The 21123-nt window shown below is 37.0% G+C and overlaps 1 protein-coding gene across 1 annotated transcript in view; it reads left to right on the plus strand.

Moving 5' to 3' along the window:
* Positions 1 to 21123, plus strand: part of Ptprr (protein tyrosine phosphatase receptor type R) — a 91677-nt gene that overhangs the window by 50591 nt on the left and 19963 nt on the right. Inside the window, exons 4-8 of the mRNA XM_048359519.1 lie at positions 3060 to 3246; positions 5410 to 5494; positions 11695 to 11774; positions 12204 to 12341; positions 20279 to 20389. Coding sequence (XP_048215476.1) covers positions 3060 to 3246; positions 5410 to 5494; positions 11695 to 11774; positions 12204 to 12341; positions 20279 to 20389 — 601 coding nt within the window. The remainder of the gene's footprint in view (positions 1 to 3059; positions 3247 to 5409; positions 5495 to 11694; positions 11775 to 12203; positions 12342 to 20278; positions 20390 to 21123) is intronic.

The raw sequence follows: 21123 nt of genomic DNA on the forward strand, positions 1-21123 counted from the left end.
TTGGAAACCGTGTATACTGGTATTGGAAGTAGGAAATTGAAAGGGAATACCAAAATTGAGAGACACAGGGTAAAAAAAGACAAACAATTACAAAAGCAATATTTGCAAAACTGTTTGGTGTAAGTGAACTGAACACCTCAGGGGGGGAAAGGGTAAGGGGGAGGGGGGAGGGGGGTATGAGGGACAAGGTAACAAACAGTACAAGAAATGTATCCAATGCCTAACATATGAAACTGTAACCTTTCTGTACATCAGTTTGATAATAAAAATTTGAAAAAAATTAAACTTCATAAAACCTAGCCAGCCATAGTGGTGCAGGCCTATAATCCCAGCATTTGTGAGGCTGAAGCAAGAGGACTGTAAACTCAAGACCAGCTGAGGCTACATAGCAAGACCCTTTTTCAAAAAAAAAAAAAAATCACAGTTTCAAGGAGAATTCTTATGTATTAAAGCAATGCCACAAACTAATAAATGAGTCATATGTTGACTGAATGAAATCATAAAACATAAACAGTTCCTCATGTTTTAAAGGAAGAACAAACTGTTTCAGATATGCCTGAGAGGGCTGGGGATATAGCCTAGTGGCAAGAGTGCCTGCCTCGGATACACGAGGCCCTAGGTTCGAGTCCCCAGCACCACATATACAGAAAATGGCCAGAAGCGGCGCTGTGGCTCAAGTGGCAGAGTGCTAGCCTTGAGCGGGAAGAAGCCAGGGACAGTGCTCAGGCCCTGAGTCCAAGGCCCAGGACTGGCCAAAAACAAACAAACAAACAAACAGATATGCCTGAGAAACAATTACTATCACATATAGACCCTCTAGTAATCGATAATAGATGTACTAATGCCATAGTACCAGAATCAGAAAAGAATATGAACAGGAAATTCTCAAAAGTAAGGATTTATAAATAACTAAGAAAAATGTATTTATTCTTCTATTTGGGAGGCTTAGATAGGGAGCCAGCTCATGCATTAAGTTTCCAAGGCCCTTTCTCATCCCACAGCTAGTTGCAGTTGCATGCCCCTGTCATCGCTCCCAAGATCTCTGAGAGGCCATTGGGACAGAAAAAGTCCATGAGACTTTATCTCCACAGATGGAAGCTAGGTACAGTGGCTCGCACCTGTGGTACCAACAATGACAGAAGCTGAAAGTAGGCTTCTCAGGTGTATTAGGCAGGAAACAAAATCTTTTCCTAAAAATGAACCATTATTTTAAAGGTTGGAACTGTGACTCAGTGGTAGAGTACCTGCCTAACAAGCACAAAATTCTGAGTTCCAACTCTAATACTGAAAAGGAAGTATCATTGTTTCTAATAAAAAAAATGTAAACAAACCATTGTCATTTGATAAAGGCTAAGATCTAAGGATCACAGTTTGAAGCTAGCCCAGTCAGGAGTGTCTGTAAGATTCTTATCTCCGATTAACCACCAGAAAACAATAAGTGGTACTGTGCTTCAAAGTGGTAGAGTGCCAGCCTTGAGTGAAAAACCAGCTCAGGGACAGTGCTCAGATCCTGAGTTCAAGCCCCAGAAGCGACAAATATATATACATGTATGTAGGTATGTGTATGTATATATAATATGTGTGTGTACATATACATATGTAGGAGCAATTTTCAGTGTTAAAACTTCTTAATTTTACAACTTAATAACGTGCATTATTTTATATTAAAATATTATAACTAAAATACGTGTATATTTAATCTCAAGATTTCTCAAGTACAAGATATGAGTAAGTCTCCAAATATTTTAAATTGATTCTACTGATTAGATTTCCTAATTTTGTTATATTTTAATTAATCTAAATATTATTTGTTCCTTGAAAATGAGAATTAACAAAAACAAGGATTTCTTTTCCCCTGAGTTAATGACATCCTACCACCATATTTCAGGGCCAGGTCAGGAGAGTACTTAGCCCACAATAAGGCTGTTTTGTAGAAAATGCTGTCTGTAAGGTCAACATTCTGAACAAGTTTAACTCCAAGATTAACTCTGAGACATTGTCAGAAGCATTGAGGTAAAGTGTTCAGGAATTGTTTGGGTCTCACGGGAAATGGATTTCAATAATAAAGGGAAACTTTAAGGTAAATAGGTTATCAGGGAGGATGTACTTTCCATTAGTGGTCAATGTCTAGATTATATCAAAGTGTTATATATTTCAAAGTGTTAATCTCAGTAAAAAGCAATTTTGAAGGTTTAATGTCTCCTTAAAATAAATCCCTTACAGAGAAGCAAAAGGTGAGAGCTAAGTAGGAGTTTAATTGTTACTAAAATTTAATAAGCAAGCATTACATTTTTTTTAATGAGCAGGTTTTTTTGCATTATTTTTTCTACATTTTTGTTTGTTACATTTCTTGTACTTCTGGGCTTGAACTCAGGGTCTCATACTCTCACTTGGCTCTTTGCTCATGGCTAGCATTCTACTACTTGAGCCATGCCTCAGTTCTGGCTTTTTGTTGATTAATTAGATAAGAGTATTGTGGATTTGTGGGCCATGTTGACTTCAAACCTCAACCCTCAGATCTCAGCCTCCTGAGTAGCTAGGGTTATAAGCATGAGCTACCAGCACAAAGCTTAAATTCTGTTTTAATGGCAATAATTTGAACTACAATAGAGACTGCTAGTTTTAATCAACACATTTTTAAATTGTATTTATTTATGGTGTATAAATATTTTGAAATATATGATATACTATGAAATGGCTGAGACATTAAAAACTATATTATTTTTATACTGAACTCCATGTGATTCTCAGTTCAAATAGGTTCACTTTTCCTAAAATTTTCACTTAGTACTAATATTCTTCCTATTATTTCTGTATCAAGTATGCCTATTAATGAATTTTAGTGACTATTTTCAATTCAGAGGTATTTGCACAATGAAATTGTTAATTTCCTACATAACAAAACAACTGTCTGCAATCAATCATGGTACCAAAAGATTTGATAGTTGTTTCTGTAAAAATCTCACCATGTTGTATGCATGTAAAAAAAGACAAATTTGTGTGATCAAAATAATTCATGTGACATTTCAATCTAACAACACACTTTTTTTTTTATGTAGACGAGGGTCCAATGTATCTCTTACATTGGACATGAGTAGCCTAGGGAATGTGGAACCACTTGTGGCTGTACCAACACCACGAGAGAAGGTAGCTATGGAGTACCTGCAATCAGCCAGTCGAATTCTGACAAGGTCACAACTGAAGGATGTCGTGGCAAGTTCACATTTACTCCAAAGCGAATTCATGGTAAGCCTGCTATCGTTGATTTATTCTTCCATAGCATGTGGGAATAATACTTCCCTATACTCCAGAAGCTTACAGGAAACAAATCAGTTACACGTCAAAAGGTACAGTTTCCTAATTTCAGATCCACCTTCAGTCAAAACAACTATTGATTAAGAGTTACAATGCAATATTGGGTGCTGGGAATTTTAGAATTAAGAAACATCCTTGTCCCTTGCTGTTGCTGTTTGGAGAATTAAACTGTTTGTTGCCACTAAAAGCACTGAAATCACCATGGGATGTAGTAAACGCAGAGCTTTGGAACTATCAGATGACACACGTGTTAATATGTATTTAGGGATCTAGACTTCATCTGTCTTTTGGAAAGGTCACTCCATCTGCTGCAGAGGTGATGCTAGACAGAAGCACATTGGAGGCTCTACAGATAATGCTGTGGAACTAAGGAGAGAATCTATAAAAGTTTATAAAAAGTAGGTTTCATTGGGTGAGACAGTCAAAAATAAAATCAAGGATGATACTTAGTTTTGTTTTTTAAATTTTATTTGAGCAATAGAACTTGCATGGTGCTTTTGAGTAAAAGAAAGAAGTCCAAAGGTCGGTTCAAAAGGATGGCGAGGACCATTTTAGCTTCAACATTGCTGGTGGTAGTTTAAAGCATAATAAAATGTAGATACCAGAGAACATATCAACAGATTAAACCTTTTTAGGCCTAATGGTTGTCCAAGGAAAATATTCATTTGCTCTAGGCATCATCAGTCACCTGTACATCTTAAGCCATGTTGGCTGAGTATAGCAAATTAGACATTGTATAGTGGATACAGACATTCGCAGCCAAGGTAATGGCAAGAGATCCTAAATGTGTCAGATCTACTCTTGTCCCCACAAACTATTGTTACCCATCTGAAGTAAAAGACAAATGTGGAGTTTGTAAAGTTAGCTTTTATAATGTGTCATCTTTTTATAGGTGAAGAAACTGGAACCTGAAAGATGAAAGAACCAGTCAGTGTTCATTCAGTTACCCAGAGGCATAACTAGTATTCTTTTTGAGAACTGACAATGCATCTTTGATTATGAAATAAACCTTAATGTAGACTAGAGCACAAAAAGGACCCATGAGGATAATAAGGAAGATCTAGAAGAGAAATAGCACAGGGACATAACTGATTGTCTATGTGTATACCCATGTGGGTATCAGGATGATTTTCTTATTCCAACAGGAGGTGAAATGAAAGCAAAGGAAAGAATAAAGATGTTGCCTACTTGAGGCTTTGCCAGAATAGATTCACCATTGTCAAATCATCAAACATGACCATTTTTCTTTTATTGAACATTTAATGATTTTAATTATTTTGGTAACTCAGAACTGAGGAAACCTTTAGGAGTCATAGAAAATATTACATGTGTCAAAGTTAAAGAAAAAAAAATTGGTGCTAGGGGCTGGGAATATGGCCTAGTGGCAAGAGCGCTTGCCTCCTACACATGAAGCTCTCAGTTTGATTCCCCAGCACCACATATATGGAAAACGGCCAGAAGGGGCGCTGTGGCTCAGGTGGCAGAGTGCTAGCCTTGAGCGGGAAGAAGCCAGGGACTTTGCTCAGGCCCTGAGTCCAAGGCCCAGGACTGGCCAAAAAAAAAATGGTGCTAGTGCTGAGACTTGAATTTAGAGCCTCTCACTGTCACTGGGCTTTGCACTCACTGTTGGCACTGCACCACTTGAGCCCCGCCTCCATGTCTGGCTTGTTTGCTGCCTCATTGGAGATAAGTCTCATGGGATTCAGTACCCAAGCTATCTTCAAACTACAATCCTCAGATCTCAGCCTCCTGAGTAGCAAGGAGCACAGGTGTGAAAACAGTGCCACCTGGCTTAATGAAATGATTTTTAAAAGAAAGTTGTTCAGCTGAGCATAATTCTTAAAAATCAGAAAAGTGTTTTAAGTTCTTTAACAACTTCATACAATATAAAACTTTCTAATATAAAGTGCTGTTGCTTAGAAGTTAGCCTGACAGGGTACAGTCAACGTGTTTATAAATGGAAGAGTGTCCATCAGCCAGGAGTTTTATAAACTGCTTTGAAGTATAATGCAGCATGGATCAAATGGCCCCCTATGAGGATTTTCTTTGTGTCAGAATTAGATACACCAATTTGATAATCATTTGTTTTTGCAGGAAATACCGATGAATTTTGTGGATCCCAAAGAAATTGACATTCCACGTCATGGAACTAAAAATCGTTATAAGACCATCTTGCCAAGTAAGTTTCTTGTTTTAATAATTTTTGTTGTAAAGCATAAGGACAAGCGGTACCTCTACTTCTACTTGTACCTCTAACAAACAATATCTAAACAACACAACACTCATATGCACACCACACATTTGGAGTTACAGCCACTTATGATGTCTAAAAGCCATTAAAATTACCTGAAATTAACAATTTTATCTCATATTCTTTTTATCATAATGGTCAGTTCACAATTCCAGTAGATACAAGTTCCTAAGAAACTTTTGTCATACATTATGGGAAATTGGTTTTTTATCAAAGAATTCAATGGATGCAGAAGACTCTTGCAACAGATTTTATTGAGACAACTTGATATCAACAAGCAAAAAATTAAAAAAATAGCAGTTGAATCCCATACCCAAAACACTAAATCAAAGTAGATCAGATATTTACTTGTAGTTAAGAGCTAAAATTATACAAATCTTAAAAGAAAGCAGATATAGCTGGACTCCAGTGTTTTGTGCCTATAACTAGCTACTTAAGGAGGCTGAGATCTGAGAACAAGAGCAGAAGCTAATAACCACAGCTAAAACAAGAAGACTCTTAACTCCAATTAACCAGTAAAACCCCAAAGTGAAAGCATGGCTCAACTTGTAAAGCATAAGCCTTTAGTGGAAAAGCTGTGCATGCAAGGCCTTGAGTTCAAGCCCTAGTATAAGCACATGTGGAATGAAGGAAGGAGGGAAGGAAGGAAGGCAGGAAGGAGAGAAGGGAGGGAGGAAGGGAGGGAGGGAGGGAGGGAGGGAGGGAGGGGTACAAATCTACACATCCTAGTATGAAAAGTAAAAACAACAACAACAAAAAAAGATAAATTAAACTTCATCAAACTTTAAAAGCTTTATGCTTCAAATAACACCATCAAGAAACTAAAAACCCAGTCCACAAATTAGGAGAAATGATTTGCAAACCACATACCTTACAAGGGACTTGTATGCAAAGTATGAAAAGAACTTAGTATGAAAACAACTCGATTTAAGTGGCATCAGTGATGGCCAAGAACTGAGAGAAATAGAGAATGATTGCTAAATGGTAGAGAGTTGAGAAAATGAAAATACTATCAAACTTGTTATAATGATATTTACACAGCTTTGTAGGGGAGGAAATCTATGACAGTAACACCAGTGAATGCATTTTATTTCGTGTGAATTGTATCTCAGTAAACCTCAGCAGAAAAACTTCAGCAGGATCACATAGTCTGTGCCCAGCCCCAGACTTTTACGTTCCTTGTGCTGTTGAGGCCAGAAAATTTCTTCTAGCAAACAAATACAACTGGTATCAGGACACATTGAGAAATACTGCTATAAACTTGGCTCCTGGTAAAAGTAGATTTAGCTCAATGCAATGTATTAGTGTCGAGCAATGGGCTGGATGCCAGGATATGCAGTTTCCATATCATTTGGTCAAAGACAGGAGAGGAGTAACATGTCCATGAGAAAGCGTGTTCAGTGTCATAAGAGCTGGAACACAGATGGTTCAGGACCTGAGAGAATTGAGTGATGAATTCTGCCTTGAGCAGGCAAACGTAGGGGGAAAGGGTCAATTTGCTATCACCCAACAAACAGATATAGATGGGGTTTTGACAAAATCCACAAACATCTCATGGTAGTAGCTCTAGTAAGATGAAGCCAAAAAGGCTTTTGAAAGAACTGACATTGACAGTATTCATCCACTCGCTCACTTGTAAGTTATCAAATAAATTCTCCATATTTTGTTCTAATAGGAATTCGCTGAAATCAAAGAATTAAAGAATTACTGTTAATCATGTTTGCCGGCTTTTCCCTCTGGTGGAATTAGAAACACACTATTCTGTAAAACATTTCAAACTAGTGTGGAAATTAAATTAAATCTGTTTTCTTAAGATATAGATGCTGAATAAGCCAGGAGCCAGTGGCTCAGGCCTGTAATTCTAGTTATTCAGGAGCTGAGGTTCATGATTCCAAGACAGCTTAGACAGAAAAACCCTTGCAACGCCTATCTCTAATTAACCAGCAAAAAAAAAAAAAAAAAAAAAAACCTGAAGGTGATAGAGCACCAGACTTGAGCCAAAAAGCCAAGTGAGATCATGCTGCCCTGAGTTCAAGCGCCAGTACACACACACACACACACACACACACACACACACACACACACACACACACTTTTTTTTAAGACATAGTTACTGCTGAATATATTTATAACTACAATTGACTGAAAAGAGTAAAAGAGCTCCATGGAACTGATTTTCTCTCCTCCTCTTCTCTTCTTCCTTTTCCTTCTCTGTGAGAATCCTCTTCTTCTTCCCCCTCATATAAAATATGCTATTAAATAATCCAGGAATATGCACCCATTTGCAATTATTATATATCTTCTAATTTCAGAAGGATCTGGCATTTATTAGGATTATTTCAAAGTTTAGTCTTCTCCACTAACTGCCCAAATGTTATCAGTCAACTGCTCTCAGTCCTGTGTCAGCTTTTCCATTCCCAGAACTGGGTGGACTCCTGGAACTCAGCACCTGTGCTGACAACTCATGTTGCAAATGATGGATTTTCTGTTGAAAAAGTCTGTGCCTGAATACCCCCACTCAGACCTGCTGCCCAAAATACAATTTAGGAGATGTAGTTTGAATGAGCCACATTATTGCTTGAAAATTACCAGAAAAGATAGAAATGATAGGCAAAACCGTATGGTTTGTTTTAGGGCATAAGATGAGATGCCTTAATATAATGCAAAATGATAATTACCAAATGATCAAAATTACAAACAGCATGAATAAACTCCCTTTAGGTTTAACTACTTAACCTGGCCAGCCTGCCATTATGGTACACACCAGTGCCTAGGATATGAAGACAGGCTTACAGATTCTAAGCCAACCTGGGCTATATATAGCAACACATCAGCTCAGAAAAATGTTTTAAGTTTTGCCAGCCTGTAGACAATAGTAGGACTGTGAATTTATGTGTGTGTCTGGCTATAAATTCATGGATAACTAAGAAACAATCATTTATAACTAATTCCCTCAAGATAATGTCAGTCTGGCAAAGAAGTAATAAAGTTTATATCAAATTACTTTGCAATAAAGTAAATATTTGTGCTTAAAATATTTGTATCTATCCAGAGTGGCCACATTAGCTCATGCCTATAATCCCAACTACTCAGGAGGCAAAGCTGGAAGGTTCACAGTTTGAGGGCATGGTGATTCATACCTCTGATCTCAATTAGGCTAGAAACGGGGGCGGGGGGGAGGCTTGGGAGGGGGGGAGGCTTGGGGGGGGCGGTGGAATTATGGTCTCAGGCTATCCCAGGCAAAAATGCAAGACCTTCTCTGGAAAAAAAAATAACTCAAATTATAAAGGTCTGAGGGTGTGGCTAAAATAGTACAGTGCTTGCCTAACAAGCCAAAGACCTGAGTTTAATCTGCAGTACTACTGCCTATCTCTGTGTATGTCTATACCTGAAATCACAAAGGCAAAAAAAAACCCTAATACATCAATATGAAATTATTAGCACATGGTGAATTATGGTCATGGATGTCAAGCACATTTTCTCCAAGGAGTTAACTAGAAATACCAAAACATAGTGACACATGTAAAGAACCCAATTTACTCACATTATTATTCCATATTTTAAAATATAGAGGCTTGTAATAAATACCATTTAAATTATACTTTTCTTGTATAATATTAAGTGATTCCCACAATATAGCTATGCAATGGTTGCATGTGCAAAATGACTTAGCAAAGTTTCAAGTGATAGTAAGCAAGTGTCAGTATATAATATCCTTCCCTACTTACACAAAGATGAACCCATTGTTAAACCTAGAATAAAACTGAGAAAATAGGAAAATGTTTCATAGAGAAGAAATTACCATTTCAAGACCAGAATACTCAGGAGACTCATTTTCTCTTCCATTGTTCATGTGGTACTTAGTGTGTGATCTTGCTTTGCTTGGCTCAGCTCAGCCCTTGACTCGATGGAAATAGTCTACATATCAATATGATAGCCACTAGACACAACAGGCAGTTGAGCACACAGAGTACATTTAATGCAACCAAGGAACTCTTGTCTATCATTTAGTTAACTGGAACATTTGACTAATAGCTAGCTTATTGAATAGTACAAGCCTGGAGTTGTCTCTCTTTTGTGCCATAAATTTGACTTTGACCCCTGATTGCTTTACAGTGTCAGTCTCTTCCTTTCCTTCCATTTTCCATTTATCTTGAAAATATGAAACCCACCCGCTTTACAGCATTGGTTTTTCCTTTCACTAGTAGTGGCAAGGGTTTCCCAATCCATTGCTTATCTCAACTGCATACCTTAACATCTTCCTGGAGGGGAAAATCTTAAGCACAAAATAGCTGTTGGATACTATGTCAATCAAAATAATCAGGATCAGGCATCATTGTGTTTGTTAAACAGAAAACTGTAATAGGTACTTTGAGATGATCAGGATAAGGAAATTTCACAAATGTAAATTTGTGGTAGAATAAATACATATAAACATTTGGCAAAAACAAATCTATATTTGTGTGCATAATGTTGAGAGGGGGAAAAAAGAAAAAGGTATAGATGCATGCCAATAAAAATAGTTTTAGAAAGGAAAGCAAAAGGAAGAAGGAAAAAAGATAAGGAGAAAGGAATTAACAGAAATGAGGAAGGAAAGGGTAAAGAAAGAGAAAGGAGAGAAATTAAAAAGACAAAGAAAAGAAACATAGTGTTCAAGTTTATGATTGTTATTGATACTACCCAGATATGTCATAAATGGTATTACATATAATTCATACATATTTGTTCAGAAAATAATTATCATAGCAAATTAGAGCAATATGTGAACTTAAATGTATAACAGTCATAAAATTCTAACAGTTGTGATGAAAATGTTGTTGATGATGATGATAATGATGATGATGACCAAATTTATTTTATCTTTGGCTTTTGTTAGTCCAAGTTAATGAGTCAAAAAATTAGGAATTATATTGTATTCTACTCAACTGCATGTTGTATCCTTGCTTTCAAAGTAAGAAAGCATTTTGAAAGTTATAAGTAGTTGGAACTTACTAGAAATGACAAACTTCCAACACAAATGTTATTTAGCTTAGCAGGGAACCACTTCTAAGCAGTTTATAATATAGAGTTCCCAGTAAATAATACCCATCAGAGGCATTATACAAACTGAAGGAAGTAGGCCTCCATTCTGAGTGGTTTAAAACATTCGTGGGCATTTCTAATGATCAGTAGATACTAAAAGACACGAAAGTTTTCTTGTCTTCTCCACTAAGAAATAAAACAGATCTAGAAAATGAAAGGCAATGTTTAACTATTTGTAGTAGAAATTAAATCTAGTTTTAAAAACTCTCCATGAATGATATGGTAAATAGAAATCATAAGGGCTACATGAATGTGGTGACCATAATGATGTTACTCATGTTTGGTAACTGCCTCTTTACAGGTCTTCACACTACCTATCGATTACTATATAACAAGTTACCCCAAGATGTAATGGTTTATATCAATGTAATGGCTTATCTTATAGTAAGAATTAGGGTGGTTGGGTAGTTGGGTGGTTCTGGCTTAAAATCATTTGTAAAATTTTAGTTGAGATGTTGATGTGTGACATAATCAGCTGAAGATGTGATTGGCCACTAAAGGATCTGTTCACCATGTGGCTGTGGGCTAGAAGCCTCAGTTCTCCCCATGTGTATCTCAAGAGAAGCCTCAAACTATGATCAATTCCTACAGAGAAAACAACCCAAGAAGGAGAACAAGAAGACATCTGGCATATGAACACATCACTTTCGCCACATTGTCATAAGTTAGAAGTAAGCTAGAGAAGTGAGTCTACAATATTTGTGAATGGGTCTATAATTTCTGGCCACATCTAAGCAGGAGTGACCTAGACTCCATCTTTAATCTAAATGAATTTAAGGCTATATTTTATGCCATCTTATTCCCTTGAACTGCTTAATCTTTCTCTAAAATTAATTAGGGTTCTTACCATCTTTACTAGTAATTTTACTTAAAGCCAGTTTTATAACATACATTGTTGTGCCAGGACATCTTACATTTCTAATCATCTCTAATTCCCACTCAGACTACTCTATGAAATTTAAACAGTGTATTACTTTTGATTATTGTCATCCTAGAGAATTTAAAAAGAGAAAATCTGTTTAATATACTCTTTCTTTCTTTATTAGATCCACTCAGCAGAGTGTGTTTGAGACCAAAAAACTTAACGGACTCACTAAGCACCTACATTAATGCAAATTATATTAGAGTAAGTACATAGATAAGAATTTCTCTCTCCTAAGCATGTTGACTTATTATTTGGAATAGGAATTTTAACACCTCAGGGTATATTTGAACTTACTAGCAAGTATTCTGTGTATTTGCTGTAGTCATATCCATACCAGTGGTAGATCCTTTACAATAAACCCTCTGTGAATCTCTTGACTCTGGTCTCCATTTGGCCATCTGGTGATAAATGAATGTCATCATCCTCACTACCAAATATCACACTGCACTTGGTGAAAAAGATGTTTATATGTGTGGTGGTACTAGAATCCATGAAGTTGGTGGATTCTGAGGGGGGGGGCGGGGTTTGGACTAGCACAATTATTTTTATTCTGAAGACCTTTCCCTTAAGTTTTCATTGTGAGCTTTGAACTTAACAACCCTATTCTTTTTGTCTCTTTACTCCAACTAGGGATACAGTGGCAAGGAGAAAGCATTCATTGCCACCCAGGGCCCTATGATCAACACTGTGAATGACTTCTGGCAGATGGTTTGGCAGGAAGACAGCCCTGTGATTGTTATGATCACAAAACTCAAAGAAAAAAATGAGGTATGATCTCTATACAAGTTCTAAGTATTACGCATTCTGTACTGTTATAGAAGCGATTCCATGAACATAAAAACACCATGTGTTATAAAGAATTCATCTAAGGTGGAAACTTGGTTTTTGTGTTTGTTTTTTGTACCAGTTAGTACTTCTTTCCTTTTTTTCTTCCTTCCTTTTTGTTTCCGGCTCTCTGGGTTGGGACTCGAACCCAGGTTTTCAGAGATGTGAAGCAGGTATTCTGACCACTGAGCCAGATATCTTCTAGGAACATCACAGTCAAACATGTGTGGTTATGCACTGTCTATATGTTATCTGCTACTTATTTTTCCCTGAAGCCAGTCAGAAATATTTTGACTAAAAATTATTCATTAGCTTTTAAATTAAAAGAGAACTAAATTCCTTTCTTTCCAGACTCTCTAACTATATAATTATAATACTTAGAGAGAACTTTGATGTTTTACAGATCAAAATGATAGTGAGAAACAGCTGAAAGGGAATTCACAGTAGTCTTCACACTACAAGGAAAATGTTGTTTACTGAAAAGATGCCAACTTTCAATTGTGCTAAGCTTCATTGTTTAAAATAGTCAAAAATCATTTCCTCAAAAAAAAGAAGTTATCTTGCAAAGTTCCCACGCTACATACATATTTTAGGCCCCTTTCTACTTTCTAGCAAGTAAACAAGTGAATAATTGCCATCTTTTACTTAATAATCCCAATATTCCCAGCCAGTTTTTATAAAGCGAGAATAATCAAAACATAAAGAAATAGACTTGAAAATATTTATTCTTATATTATAATAAGAGATTTAGTTGCTGGAAATTTTGAGTACCTTCATCTAAATAAATCTCAACAAGAACTAGTTACTAATGGCTCATGCCTATAATCTTGCAAACTCAGGAGGCTACGATCTGAGAATCACAGTTCAAAGCCAACCCAGACAAGAAAGTCCATGAGACTCTTATCTCCAGGTCAAAAAGCCAGAAGTAGAGCTGGGACTCATATGGTAGAGTGCCAGCATTGAGCAGAAAAGCTAAGGGACAGTGCCAGGCCCCAGTAGTAGCACAGGAAAAAAAAAGACCTCAAGAAAATTACTTTCAAAATAAAGTAATATTGAGCACAATGTTCCAATTCACCATGGTCCATCAATAGAGAAGACACGATGCCTATAACCTATCAAGCTAGAATGAAGTCCACCTAAAAATGGCAAGCAGGATTTGTACACTTCTAAGGAGTTACAGTGTTCAGACCACCTCTGGTGTTTTGTGTTGCATCTTTGTTCCCTCCTTGGGAAGAAAGGAAAGAGATATAAATGTTGACTCTATGACATAGACTGTGGAAAGTACTTCTAGCCACAGCTAATTATTGAACAAATTCACTAAGCCCAGCAATACATAAATTCAGATCATTCTTGGTCTCACTCTACAAAGTAGGATTTAGAACTTCTATAATACAAATGGGAAAATTGAAGCTTAGAGATTAAGCCATTTTGTTTAGTGACTAATAGAATCTACATTTTCATTCAAGTTTGTTTAACTCCCAATACCATGTATGCATGCATTGTCCCAGTGGAGCAACAGGCTAAACAAAGAAGCAAGATGTTCAAAGGCAAGCAAGCAACCCACTAGTGAGCTAAGAGCAATCAAATACTGGATCTATTTTTCATGAAGTGCAGGAAATACCTGATAATTCTCCCTAATATATAACACAGCCACTTGCTTCCTCTGTGCTTACAACTTCTATGTCAGTTAAGCTACACACATAAGCACAGTGCGATCAACCATTTTTTCCTGATGATTCATTTCTTCTGTCATTGCAAGCAGTTTGATCTCAAAACAAAATATAAAAGAACCATATTTCAACCTTTCTCCCCTCTTCCCTTTCCTTTCCTATGAAAAAAGGCTATAGAAAAATATTTATTTGGATGACAATATTTTTTTAAAGAACAGATGCCCAGAAAATAATCCCACAAAGCTACAGCATATGAAGGCATTCAAGAAAGCACATAGTGCTGAGCCCCCTTGTGTCTGGCGCACACATGGTGTAGTAGGAAGTGAAGGGCAATGATATTGCAAAGATCACATTGAAAAGAAGAGAACTATGCTTTAAAAAAAAAACACCTGAGGGCTGGGAATATGGCCTAGTGGTAAAGTTCTCGTCTCCTATACCTGAAGCCCTGGGTTCGATTCCTCAGCACCACATATATAGAAAAAGCCAGAAGTGGCGCTGTGGCTCAAGTGGTAGAGTGCTAGCCTTGAACAAAAGGAAGCCAGGGACAGTGCTCAGGCCCTGAGTTCAAGCTCCAGGACTGGCAACAAAAACAAAAACAACAACAAAAAAAAAACACCTGAGTTTCAATGATAGGCAGCAGAGAGTCTTTAAAAATCTTTTTGATGCAGAGTGGCATAATATAATTTTATATCAGGAAATAGTACTATGTATATCAGTTAAGTTGAATGTGCGTATATTGGTGGCAAGATAGAGGATTTGGATTTGAAAAAAGCAAGGGGAAATAGTTTCAGCCGTGATAGCAACAGTCCAGGTAAGAAAGGAAGTACTGAACTAAGGCAATGGCAGAATGTATTGAAGTTATGCCATAGCACTTTGTTCCGACTGAATGAGAAAAGGGTAAATGAGGGTTTGCTTCCAGATTTCTGGTTTTGGAGTCTGAGTGAACTGTGATGTCATGAACCTGGACGAGGGTCAGGGGGGCCACAGGAAGATCTAGTAGAGAAGCAAATGAGCTTTACTTTTCAAGTACCTGGATGAGGGTCGGGGGGGGGGGGGCCACAGAAAGATCTAGTAGAGAAGCAAATGAGCTTTACTTTCCAAGTAGGAAGATTGAGAAGTCCTTGAGACTTTGGGGTGGTGACTTCTATTAAGTGGTAAAAGAGTCTAGAGCACTGGAAAAGGGCACTGGTAAAAGACAGGAATGAAGCAAGTAGTAGAGGGATACATGGAAAGGCACAGGATTGACAGAAAGGAAATAAATTGTGTTTTTGCACTCTATTGTGTATTCTGCTAGGAACAGAATGTTCTGAACATCTGCTGGGTGATCAAAGCACTATTTTAAAAAAAAAACCAGCCACAATTTCATTATGTAGATGTGCTACATGTGTATAAGCATTTCCTTAACAGTAGATACTTATGTTGCTACCAATTTTTATCCATATCTCTGATTATTTCATTAAGATACATTCATAGATGTGAGTCCAAAAGATATGAACTTTTGAAATGACATTTGTCCAAGGTGTTTTCCAGCCACATATTCATATCAATTATACTGTCATCTTCAATAGCTAAATTTCTCTAGCTAATCTGCATGGCATTCTCCTTTATTTAAAAGAAAGCATCCAAGACTATATATTTGTACACACTCATTCATTCACTCAACAGTTACCATTTTCTACTGTCTAGCAGTAGTGAAAAAACATGGATCAAATCTTTATTAACAAAACTAACAAAAATCCCTTCTTTCATGTACCTTACAAATCAGAGGAGACAACAAACAAGGCACAAAATAAATAAACAGCATATATAGTTATATACAGTGATTATCAGTATGTGCATAATGTATAATATGTTATATATCTACCTGACTATTAAATGCAGTATATCAGTGGTATATACTATAAGAAAAAAACAGAGCAAAATTAGAGACAGGTTTGAGAGGTGAGTTTGCAATATCAATCAGGTGTTGAGTCTGGGCATCTATGATCAAAGCAAGCAAGTGAATTAGTCAAGTACTGTACCAGCCTGTCATATGGCAGAAAAATCACCTAGTTAAAGTCTTCTGAATCTCTCTCCTGGTGTATTTGAGGAAAAACAAAGAGACAAAGAGTCCTATGTGACTAAAATCAAATGTGCAAGTGAGTAAGAGGTAGAAGATAAGGTCAAAAGATTTAACTATTGCTTGAAAATAAGTTGCTCAGGCAGCTAGCACAGTGCACACATTTAACTTCATGTTAGAAGAATTGGAGGTCAGGTACTGATGGCTCATGCCTGTAATCCTAGCTACTCAGGAGGCTGAGATCTGAGGCTCACAGTTCAAAGCCACCAGGCAGGAAAGTCTGTGAGACTCTTAGCTCCAATTAACCACCAGAAAACCAGAAGAGGCGCTGTTGCTCAAGTGATAGAGTGCTAGCCTTGAGCTGAGGAGATCAGGGACAGCACCGAGGCCCAGAATTCAAGCCCCATGACTGACAATAAAAACAAAATAAAAAAAAAGAAGAATAACTGGACTAGAGTATTTTTCTAGATCAAATTTGCCTTCTGTAAAAAAGGGGAAATGTGGCTTCTTACCTTGCAAAGGTACTGGAAGGGATTAAATAATATTTTAATATGGGTAACATATTCTACAGCAGAAAGCACTATGCTAGTAGTAGTATTATTTGTCTAACATAAATATTTTTAAACTTATAGGTGGCAAACTAAAAGAATCTTATGAGTACAACTCAAGATAATAATTATCTCGTTAAGTCAAATTACAATTTCTGTAGATGGCATTGCTTAAACACATTCTAAGACATCTGTTTCATTATGAAATCAGACATGCATTAAGATGGGAAATAGATATTCAATAACAAATAAAGTATTTTTTAAATGAAGTAGATCTTTTTAGAAATGATAAATATTTGTGATATGGATATGCCAATTATCCTCACACTGATCAGTATGCAATGTACACAGTATACCCCATAAATATGTATAATTACTATTTGTCAATGAAGAATCAAATATATACCTTGTGTTCTAATGCTAGTAATTCTGAAACTTGCAGGCAGAGATTATTGGGATCAAGTGTCGAGGCTAGCTGGGGTAGACAAAAGCTCATGAGATTTCCTTTTAAAGGAAGAGCTGTACATTGGGGTTGCCTATTATCCCAGCTATCAGGAAGCCTAACATAGGTGGATCTCACCCGGCCATACACCTGTCTCCAAAATAATGAACAGAGGTCACAGCTGAAGGTGTGGTTCTGTAGTAAGAGCGCCTGTTTACATAGTACAAGGCCCTGAGTTTAAACCCGAGTATTGCCACAACAAAAACAAAAGTAACTTCCCTAAATTGGACATTGGAAGAGAATATGAATTTTTCTAATAAAATTAGTAACAAAAATTTTCTGTTTGTACCAAGAATAAAAGAGCACCTGTCATTCCAGCTACTCCAGAGGAATAAGTAGGAGGAGTCTCATCCAGATTGTCCCCAGTAAAACTCAGAAACTACTTGAACATTTTTTAAAGGGACTAGAAACATGGTTTAAGTGTCAGAGTACCTGCCCAGAAAGTATTGAGCTCTGAGTTAAATCCTAGTAGTGTAAAATAAAAATAATAAATAGCATGACCTACAATCTTCTCTGCTTATCAAATGGGTTTTGGAGGGACTAAATGACAATGTTGGTGAAATTACTTTTAATACTAAATCTGTAACAATATGATAATGTTTAGCTGGAACAATAGGAATGATTAACTACAGTAATAGTAATTTTAAATGATGTCCTCCACACCTATCCCTTTCTTATATGATTATTTAAAATGATCTTTTTTATTTGCTCAAGCTATTTTCTACATGAGGATCCATATCTTTAGCTCACAGAGCAAACATCTCTGATTTTAAATGTATAGAATCTGAAACTAAAATAACTTTTTAAGTGGGTATTTTAGAGATGAGTGCAAGTAACTCATGCCTGTAATCCTAGCTACACAGGAGGCTGAGATATGAGGATTATAGTTGGAGGACAGCCCAAGCAAGAAAGTCCGTGAGACTCTTATCTCAAACAAATGACTCAGAAAAAGCTGGAAGTGGAGCTGTGGCTCAAGTGGTAGAGCTCTAGCTTTAAGCAAAAGAAAGAAGCTCAGGGACAGTACCCAGGCCCAGAGTTCATGCCCCAGGACTGGCAAAAAACAAACAAACAAAAAGCAGGTGTTTAATTTCAAGCAACTAAACTTAGCCATATCTTCTTCTTCTTTTTTTTTTTTTTTTTTTTTTTGCCAGTCCTGGGGCTTGGACTCAGGGCCTGAGCACTGTCCCTGGCTTCTTTTTGCTCAAGAGTAGCACTCTGCCACTTGAGCCACAGCACCACTTCTGGCCGTTTTCTGTATATGTGGTGCTGGGGAATTGAACCCAGGGCCTCATGTATACGAGGCAAGCACTCTTGCCACTAGGCCATATTCCCAGCCCCCCATATCTTCTTTTTAAACATAAGACTCCTAATTTGGTAAGAGTCACAGGGGCTAGTCAAAGAAAAGAAAATCATAAAAATACTGTGGCTCAGGTGGCTGAGTGCTAGCCTTGAGCGGGAAGAAGCCAGGGACAGTGCTCAGGCCCTGAGTCCAAGGCCCAGGACTGGCAAAAAAAAAAAAAAATACATTTGCATTGCTCTGTATTGCATTTTACTTTTGCTATAAATCATGGATTATGAAAAATTGGCTATGGTCTTTCCATTCAAATATGATAATTTTGCACAAGATACACATCATTTTCTAAAAAAAAATTTTCTTCCATATTAATGATTCTTCTGTTCTATTGATTCAATAAAAATAGATACTTTTGTTGAAAGGATAAATTCTCAGAACAATAGTGATGAATTAAGGTTATATTCTACATAGAGCACTCTTTCAAATTACCAAAAATTTCACTTTTCTTCCTCCTCCATATCACTGGTAGCACCATAATACAGAATCCCTAAAAGAAAGTGTTCAGGAATAAGAATTTGAACATGGACTAGAACCCCTTGAAACAATGACATTTGCACCTCTCCCAATCCTGTGTTCAAAAACACCCACTTTTATTAGATCTCTTACTCTCCTTCTACAAAGTAGGAAGTGTATTCTATATATAAAAATAAGCTATCAGCATCTCAAAAAGGAGATGGGATGTTAATTAAGGGTTGTTTGAATGAACAAGTCACACTGCATTGTCTACTAGGAGCTGGCTGCCAATTCCTTTTTTTTGGGAAGGAATCAAGGAAAACATTCCAGAGATGGGGGAACAGCAGCAGCAAACCTATTCATCATTTAGGTGCAGATGTCTGCCCACATACTTTGGAGAGTCAGGGTGCAGGTGATGCACTCTGCCTGGCAGTCTATGGTTTCTGAGAGCCACTTTCTCTAAAGGAAGCCTGGACAGGGACAAGAAGTCTTGTGTCACTCACTGTTCTTGGTCTCATCCAGGAGACATGGTGCTCAGATAGATAAGATAGATAGACACTTGGGAAATAAATGATGCCCCGCTGAAAGAAGGCAAAATTAGTCTGTTTGCCTCCCTTTAACAAATAAGGACAATTTTAGAGATTTGGCAACTCATAGATATGGAGGGAAATAAGTTGCTCTGGTTTTTCTTTTTCTCAGTCTATTTTCTTTTTATTTTATCATTACTATGGTTAAGTAGTTGTACAGAGAGGCTTCAGTTGAACATTTTTATGAGTACAATACATCTTGATTCACATTGTCCCTTTCATAATTCTATTCAAGGCATATATATGAAAATGTAACTAGGGTGGGTAAATGCCATCAGAATATCCACATGTAAATATGTGAACACGGGTGGGAGGAATTATGAAACTCTATTTTAAAAAGATTTCTTTGCCTGAGGTTTAACATTAAGTCAGTCTTAACATCAAGCCATCAGTCTGGTTTGCCTGTGTAAAGAAAGCTAAAAGAATCCACTTTATTTGAAGAAGGGTCAGAAGATGGAAGATATTTTTATTATAAGATTAAGGACACTGTGAGTTCTGAGTACACATGATTTCCCTGCATGCCAGTAGCATGTAGAACAGTTGCTATTTAATTAATCTAGAGAATGATACCTACTGTTATTAGATTTTTAATGAAGAAAGATAAAAATCTCTTGAGGTACTTCAATGAAAAGAATTTCAGCATTAACAACATCCATTAATAGTTGCTGTGTTCTTTTTTCTTTCCCCTATCCCCTCTTCCCCATCAGAAATGTGTGCTGTACTGGCCAGAAAAGAGGGGGATCTATGGAAAGGTGGAGGTGCTGGTTATCAGTGTTAATGAATGTGATAACTACACAGTGAGAAACCTCGTCTTAAAGGTAAGGTTAGCTAGCTAGCTCTTGCTATCTTCAGCAAGATTTCACTTCCAACTTGAAATGATTCATCTTAAAATATAATTAAATTAAGATTAAAGAGAAACTCCAGTGGTTCCTTTGTGTATTCCTTCACTGTCAGCTACTGTTGTTAGATAGGATAATTACATTAACATAAGTAGAACAATATAAGGAAGTTTATTTTGTAAGACGGTGGGATTTCTCTAAGTTGTAGTAATAGAGCATCTTAGATTTAACATGTGTGCACATATGCGCATGTGCAGGCACTTGTACTGGGGCTTGAATTTGAGACCTGGGAACTGTCCCTTAGCTTTTTTTGCACAAGGCTAGAGCTCTACCACTTGAGCCTCAGCTCCCCTTCCAGCTTTTTTTTTTTTTTTTTTTAATCTTTTTGACAGTTAATTGGAAATAAGAAACTCACAGGCTTTCCTGCCTGGGCTGGCTTGAAACCACCATCCTTAGATCTCAGCCTCCTGAGTAGATAGGATTACAGCTGTGAACCACAAGTACCTGGCAAGGCTCGTGCTAGAGGCTTTACCAGGATTTGTTTTTTTATGTCTTGTTGGTCTCAGCAGCTTTCAGGCCTGCAAAGTTTAAAGACTAAAATCTGCAGGGGTGGGTGGTTGTGGGAAGCAAGAGGAGCCTGAAGTGTTGATGATTATCTTCTAAATCCTGGCATTCCAGTCATTTATAGGGACTTTCCCAGACCAGCTTATGTC

The sequence above is a fragment of the Perognathus longimembris genome, chromosome 1, assembly GCF_023159225.1.
Source record: "Perognathus longimembris pacificus isolate PPM17 chromosome 1, ASM2315922v1, whole genome shotgun sequence".
Classification (NCBI taxonomy): domain Eukaryota; kingdom Metazoa; phylum Chordata; class Mammalia; order Rodentia; family Heteromyidae; genus Perognathus; species Perognathus longimembris.